Source organism: Danio rerio, chromosome 21, assembly GCF_049306965.1.
Source record: "Danio rerio strain Tuebingen ecotype United States chromosome 21, GRCz12tu, whole genome shotgun sequence".
Classification (NCBI taxonomy): Eukaryota; Metazoa; Chordata; class Actinopteri; order Cypriniformes; family Danionidae; genus Danio; species Danio rerio.
This window is the reverse complement of record NC_133196.1, coordinates 48,867,501-48,875,000: the sequence shown is the minus strand read 5'-3', so window position 1 is coordinate 48,875,000 and position 7,500 is coordinate 48,867,501. Positions and strand designations below refer to the sequence as shown.

The window sequence follows — 7,500 nt, the reverse complement described above, 5'->3', positions numbered from 1 at the left end:
ATACTCCAAAAAAGTGCAAAAGTGTCAATGACATACAAATTAGTCATCTATCTGTAAGCTTTGAAACAGGAACTTCAATTTTAATAACAGAAAAATATTAAACCATGTAAAAAAAATAAAGTTTCAATTTAGTATTGTTGAAAACTCGTCACATTCAACATTTAATCACTCACTCACTTAGATAGAGATGGGTTTAAAGGAAAATTATTATATAAATATAATCTGGTAAAAGCTGGTATCTCTGGGTATTTACAATGTCCCCTGCAACAGAAAAAAACCCTCTCATTTGGGACTGAGGTTTCTGGGACAAGAGAGATATGACTTGGCCCAGGTTGACAGCAGTGGGTAACGTTGTGCATTGTCTTTCCCCCACTTGAGAGGACAAACCATGAGTAAGATAGAGGTCTCATGTCTGCATCAATCTGAACAGTGTGCTGACAACACCGCTATTCAGTACGCGCGCGACAACACAGCTGATAAGAACTCGCGCGACAACACCGCTATTCAGTACGCGTGCGACAACACAGCTGATAACAACTCACGCAACAACACCGCTATTCAGTACGCGCGCGACAACACAGCTGATAAGAACTCACGCGACAACACCGCTATTCAGTACGCCCACGGCGACAACACCCGCTTTAGAGTTTTCCAGCTCTTTTTCATCCCCGCTTCAAGCAGCACACTCCATTTCTGCATTACTGGATCTGTAGCGACAACAGACCGCAAGGGATGATGGTCAAGCATGGGCTGATGGGAATTGTAGTTTTCGCTACCTCCCGTTCGCTTCATTCGCCTGAGCAAATTTTCTCAGAAGACCTATAGTTTTACCGAGTCATGCGACTACGGTAATATCGAAAAAAATTTATATTGCGGTATGACGGTATTTACAATACCGTTACATCCCTACTGCTTTCACACCTGCCTTATTTAGTTCGATTGAATCGCACTAGAGTTCGTTTCCCCTTTTTGGTGCGGTTGGTTTGGGCAGGTGAGAATGCAGCAATCGTACTCGAGTGCGCACCAAAAGCGGACCAAGTAAGCGTACCGAGACCTGCTTGAAGAGGTGGTCTCAGTACGCTTTCAAACGAACCCTGGAGCGGTTCGTTTGTGGTGAGAATATGATCCGTACTAAAACAGGTCCAACCGCAAAAAGTACTGCGTGTTTTGGACTAATTCAGCTGCCGTAGGCCAATGCGCTGTGCATTATGGGATATGGAGGAAAAATATTTGTTGACAGAGCTTTACTAACAGAGAGAGAGAGAGGGGAAAACATTACCTGATGGATCGTTGGTCATATTTCCGCAAGATGAGCATGTCGCAGTTTAGCTAAATTAATTCACGCCTCCTCCTGAAGTGACGAGCGATGCATTAAACACTGTTTTCCAGCCGCGGCCGCGCTTCATTTTCGTAATGTTTAGTTTGTCTAAAGCAGGGATGCAATCAGCCAGCGCAGTCGTCCCTCCAAAGTAAAAGGTTTTGTTTACCTGCGGGAGTTCACTGGCATTTTCCCGCACGTGAATTCTGACCAATCAATAAGCAGTTTATGAAATATGTTCAACATCATCTGGCCAATGAGAGATGTGGATTTTGTCAGATGACTGCATTTTGGTTAGTTTCAACTGGTTCGGACCAAAGCCAGCAGTGTGGTGTGAAAACAACCCAAAGACGGCAGAAGATGCAACAATGCATCATTTATTGCGCTTCATCCGGACCAAATGAAGCGAACTACAGATGTGAAAGCACCCTAAATGTGTATCACTGATCCAAATCAATACCACTTGCATCATATCGGCTCAGATTTCATTCATCCATTAATCACCTTTATTCATCAGGAGTCGCCACAGTGGAATGAACCGCCAACTATTCCAGCATATGTTTTACACAGCGAATGCCCTTCCAGCTGCAACCCAGTACTGGAAAACACCCATACACACTCACATTCACACACAACGTCCAATTTAGTTCATCTATTCCCCTACAGCGCATGTGTTTGGACTGTGGGGGAAACCGGAGCACCCGGAGGAAACCCACGCCAACATGGGGAGAACATGCAAACTCCATACAAACACCGACTGTGAGGCCACAGTGCTAACCTGTCGCCTGCCTCAGATTTGAATTACTGAAATATTTAATTGGCAATTATTAAAAGCCTTAATTAAAACTCCCATAATGAAGCATGATTTAATCCTACTTGAACAATAGCTGGATAATTACATGATCCTCAAAATAGCACGACTCAAACACTTATGTTAATATAGCTGATTATATATGGCTAAAGTGGACAGATCACATGCAAAGTAGCTGAATAATCATGAATATGGATAAAAAGGATTACTCGCACTGTAAAAAATAAATATTAAGGCTCAGGGGCGTCTGCAGGATTTTATTCCAAGGTACACACAAATCCAGCAACACCCCGTCCCCTTCCCAATGTCAAGAAACACTGACGCTTACTGTCAAAGGCTACATTATTTAAGGCATTCGTAATGACATAATATTTCCTGAATAATTTGATTATTTCGTTGAAATTTAAATGTAATAAAAGCACATCAGCACCAAGAAAAAAATCAGATGCTCAGGACATAGTCTTTAAACTGTTGACATTAGTGTTGGGCGATATACGAACTTTTAAGATCGCCATATCGTCGCCCTGTGAGATCATCGCCGATACACGATACTATCGCACGGGGCGCGGCAGTGTTACGTTTATGTATATATAATATTTGATTATTAAGGGTGTCACGATCCTCCAAATCCTCGATTCGATTACATTTTCGATTCTGAAGGCATGATTCGATTCGATTTTTGATTATGAATAATTAATTAATGACCAATTAATTATTTGTAGCCTACCGTTTAAACTACCTGACCTGCATGGTCTTTGTTTTACCCATAAACAAATCATACAGTAAATGAATAAAGGCAAGATACACACATAATTACCACCTGTCAATCACTTTTTCTGCGGGACTCGTGAATAGGCAGTGATCTGTGTCGTTATAATGGCGTCGGTAAAAAAAGACGCACAACCAACAGGAACCAGCCAACAGTATCTGAGGTGTTCGCTAAAATGACTCAGTACAAGTGAGTGAAAGATTGAAGCAGTCCTCTGACTGCCTGGACCTGCTGTCTCGAGCGCATGGCTGTGTGTGCGTCTGTGTCTGTGTGGTCACGTGATGTGCATTTTCAGAGGTAGAGAGGAAGGAGGGCTGCTCAGAAATGCTACACGCCACTGTGGATGTCAAATGGTTCTAAAATGCCATTTAAAAACAAAGACCGTGTAAACAGGGCCTGAGTGTGTACTTTTCGCGAGCGGATTTGCAACGGGGGTGGGCGGAGGATCACGATGCCGGTGTTGTCTATTGGACGAACCGTACGTAATACGTACATAGCAGAGCTTGTAAAACTGTGTTTTTTTGTCGACAACACGAACGTTGTCAACATAACTCACTGGAAATCCAAAATGCTTACACACCGGCGACTTCATTGAAAGAGGAGAGGGTTTAAGCTCTGTCGACGGGTCTCCTGCGTCTGCAGTTTAACAAGCACTTCAACAAGCCTGTTTTTTTCCCGCTTGGCAAGCCAAGCTGACGTGACATGGGGGCGTGGCAGCATCGACGATTCTATTTTTTGATTCGATAATCGAAATTGAGCATAAATTTCGATCGATTTCGATTAAAATCCGAAATCGTGACACCCCTATTGTTTATTATATTTAACCATATCTAAAGATATTTAATAACCTTTCGGCTGATTTTTTTTACTTATTTAATAACCTACTGCATTTGCATAGCGTTTGATCTTGGATAATAATTCTTTTTAAAACTTAAAAAGTGAACCAAAAACTAAAACTATACACCTAAATGAGAACCGTTTCCTCTTTATTCGGCTGGTAAACTCTGTAAAAGAGAGAGAGAGAGAGAGAGAGAGAGAGAGAGAGAGAGAGAGAGAGAGAGAGAGAGAGAGAGAGAGAAAGAAAATGTATACAGCTTCAGATGAGAATACCAAAAATGTGCAGCTCTTCCTCTTTTCCCATACTCCTGACCTCTCGTTTCCTTCATCTGGGCTTCGAGCGTGAACCAAATAAGAAAGTGAAGGCAAATAAAGCAAACAAGTTTAGATTTGCTCCTCTGTGTGCTATGCAAATCCATTTTATTTAAATAAGCGGATAATACAAAGACATTCAGTTCTCGGTAGCTAAAACACTAAAGCCTCCTCTAAAACAAACCTATTTACTTTAAATATAAATACATAAATACAATAAAGGGATAGTTCACACAAAAATGAACAATTACTAACTATTTACTCACCCTCAGGGGGTTTCAAATGAGTTTTTATTTGAAAGAATGCTGGAAATCGGCAACCATTGACTTCTATAGAACGAAATAAAATATTGCCAGCGTCTATACCACTTTCTAACATTCTTCAAAACATCTTCTTTTGTGTTCAACAGAAGAAAAAACACATGTGTGAAAAGAAAAGTGCAAGTACCTGACCAAAATGTTACTTTTTGAGTGAACTATCCCTATAAATAAATGTGCAAAGTTGAGTATTAATTTTAACGTATTAATTTCATTCATTAATTTTCCTTTAGCTTAGTCCCATATTTATCAGGGGTCACCACAGCGAAATGAACTGCCAACTATTCCAGCATATGTTTTTTGTAGCGAGTGCCTTCACAGCCGCACACACACACTTACTCATACACTCCAGCCAATTTAGCTCACCCAATCCTTCTATAGCAAATGTGTTTAGACAAAGGGGGAAACCGGAGCACCTGGAGGAAACCCACATCAACATGAGGAGAACATGCAAACTCCACACAGAGTGCCAACTGGTCCAGCTGGGACTCGAACTAGCTTACTTCTTGCTGTGAGGCCACAGTGCTAACCACTGAGTCATCGTGTCGCCCCACAAATTAATTTATCCTTATATACTTTCTGATGAACCAACCTTTTGAATGGCAAACCTGCAGTCTCTTAATTTCCAACCCAAATCATGTCTTATCGGCACATCTGCACAACAACTCTCAACTCCATGCCTAAGAGCAAATCTAAACTTGTTTTATTTGCCTTGACTTTCTTATTTGGCTCGCTCTCAAAGCCTAGATGAAGGAAAGGAGAGGTCAGGAGTATAAGGAATGAATAAATAAAAGAAAAAAGAAAAAGTGGCGCACATTTTTAGGACTCGTTTTGAAGCATACTAAACAGTATTTTAATTTAAATTAGCAGCTCATGCAATTATATTCAGTCCTCAGAAGCTAAAATTTACATATAAAATCCAGAAACACTTAAAATTAAAGGGATAGTTCATCTTAAAATAAACATTTACTCACGATTTACTCGCCTTCAGGTGTTTTTAAAACCAAAGTTTTTTTCTCTCTCTGCTGAACACAAATGAAAATATTTTGAAGAATGCTGTGAAACAATATCCATTAACACCCATTGTAGGAAATTAAAACAAGATTTTTCAACATTCTTCAAAATATCTTCTTTTATGTTCCACAGAAGAAAGAAGCTATAAGAGTTGTGACAAGTGGGTGAGTAAATGACTTTTTTTTTATTTCATTCATATGTTTTTTTGTTCAAAACAAGACTTTGGACTCTGAAACTGAAACAAACAATAGCCTAAATATACAAACAAGTACACCATTTGCTTTATATTGATTTCAGTATATAAGGCAAAAAAAATGTGGACTTAAATATCGGTATTAGTTATCGACTAAAATTTGTTGAAATATATCATCATTTCGGAAGATTGGCAAAATCCATTATCATGCAACCCGAAATATCCCTTTATCTAAATGAAATATCGGCAGCCGATATCGGCAATATTTAGCTGAAATATATCAGCATATGATATGCAGTACTGTGCAACCCTAGGACAATATATCCTTTTAACTAAAGTAAATATCGGGGCCATATTTAGCTAAAAATATATCAGCATATCGGATATCGGCAAAAATCCTGTATCATGCAACCCTAGTGTGAACTATCCCTTTAACTAAATTAAATATGGTATCGGACAAATTTTGTTGTAATATATCAGCATACCGGTAATATGTACTAAATCAGCATACCGGATAGACAAAAATCCAGTATTGTGAAACCATAGGACGAAATATACCGTCAACTAAATTAAATATCGGTATAAGATATCGGTCATATTTAGTTGAACTATATCAACATATAAAATATTTTTAAAAATCCAGTATCATCCCTGCCTAGGACGAAATATTCCTTTAACTAAAATTAAATATCGGTGCCATATTTAGTTGAAATATATCAGCATATCGGATTTCAGCAAAATTCCTGTATCACACAACCCTATGGTGAACTATTCCTTTAACTACATTAAACATTGGTATTAGATATCGGCCGTATTTATCGGAAATAAATCAGCATCTTTAATATCGACAAAGACCCAGTATCGTGCAACCCTAGGATGAAATATCCCTTTAACTAAATTAAATATCAGCCATAATTAATTGAAATGTATCAGCATATCTATTATCGGCAAATATCCAGTATTGTGCAACCATAGGATGCAGTATCCCTTTAACTAAATTAAATATCGGTATCAGATTTATTCATTTTCTTTCTGGCTCAGTCCTTTTATTATTCTGATGTCGCCACAGTGGAATGAACCGCCAACAGTATCAGATATCTGAAAAAACTAGATAAACTCTATTAGCATAAAGCAAAACTCCAGTGATTTATTGATTGTGATGAAGATGAACCAACACTTTTTTTAAAATGTCAAACCTGAAATCATTCATCATTCCGCCAAGATCATGTCTAATCATATTATTATTATTCTGCACAACAATTCACCATGCATTTAGCATAAGCACACTCACCTGCACCATAGTGACCACATGGCACGGGTTGAGCAGGTAGATGACGGTCTTCGTGGCGAACTTAAATCCAACCTCAACCCCAAAAGTCATGCAGAGAGCCACGAGCAACAGGTTCTTGCCCCAGCTGTCCACCTTAACGTTATTCCTCCGGCCGTCCTTCCCCACATCCCTGACCTCCTTCGGGAAGCTGAGCTTCTTGAGGGCCAGCAACACCTCCAGGACCGAGAAAAAGACGATTATCAGCGTCTCTAATAGCCTCTGTCGCGGGCTGATGAAGGCGGCGCACTCGGGCCCTCCGTTGCCCTCAAACATGGGGTCCACACCGCCGTACATCCAGTCCAGCAGGCTGTAGATATTATACCGAGACATGTTCCTCTGCTCGTATTGGAAAAGGTAGGAACAAGACGGAATGAAGGACAGGACGCCGACCTCCTGGCGGAACATGAACTTCAGATCTGCCTCGGGGGAAAGAGTGATGAACTGACCGGGGAGGAGCGCACCATCGGCCGCTTCATCAGACCTGCACACCCGCTGGAGGAAGAGACACCGGAGATACACACAGATAGGACCGTTTTAGGGAGGAAGACGCATTTCCGAAGACGACGCTTGAATGCTAACGTTAACAGAATGTTCGGTAA

General features: G+C 40.2%; 1 protein-coding gene across 6 annotated transcripts in view; it reads right to left on the bottom strand.

Annotated features, from left to right (window-relative positions):
- The window catches only part of tmem164 (transmembrane protein 164), a 42,169-nt gene that overhangs the window by 34,350 nt on the left and 319 nt on the right, over window positions 1-7,500 (bottom strand). For all 6 annotated transcript variants that reach the window (XR_012396982.1, XR_012396984.1, XR_012396985.1 and 3 more), the window contains exon 1: window positions 6,863-7,500. This exon is cut by the window's right edge and continues 319 nt beyond it. Coding sequence is in view for 1 of the 6 variants with exons in the window: in XM_021469256.3 (XP_021324931.1) it covers window positions 6,863-7,306 (444 nt within the window). In the remaining 5 variants the exon portion in view is untranslated. The remainder of the gene's footprint in view (window positions 1-6,862) is intronic.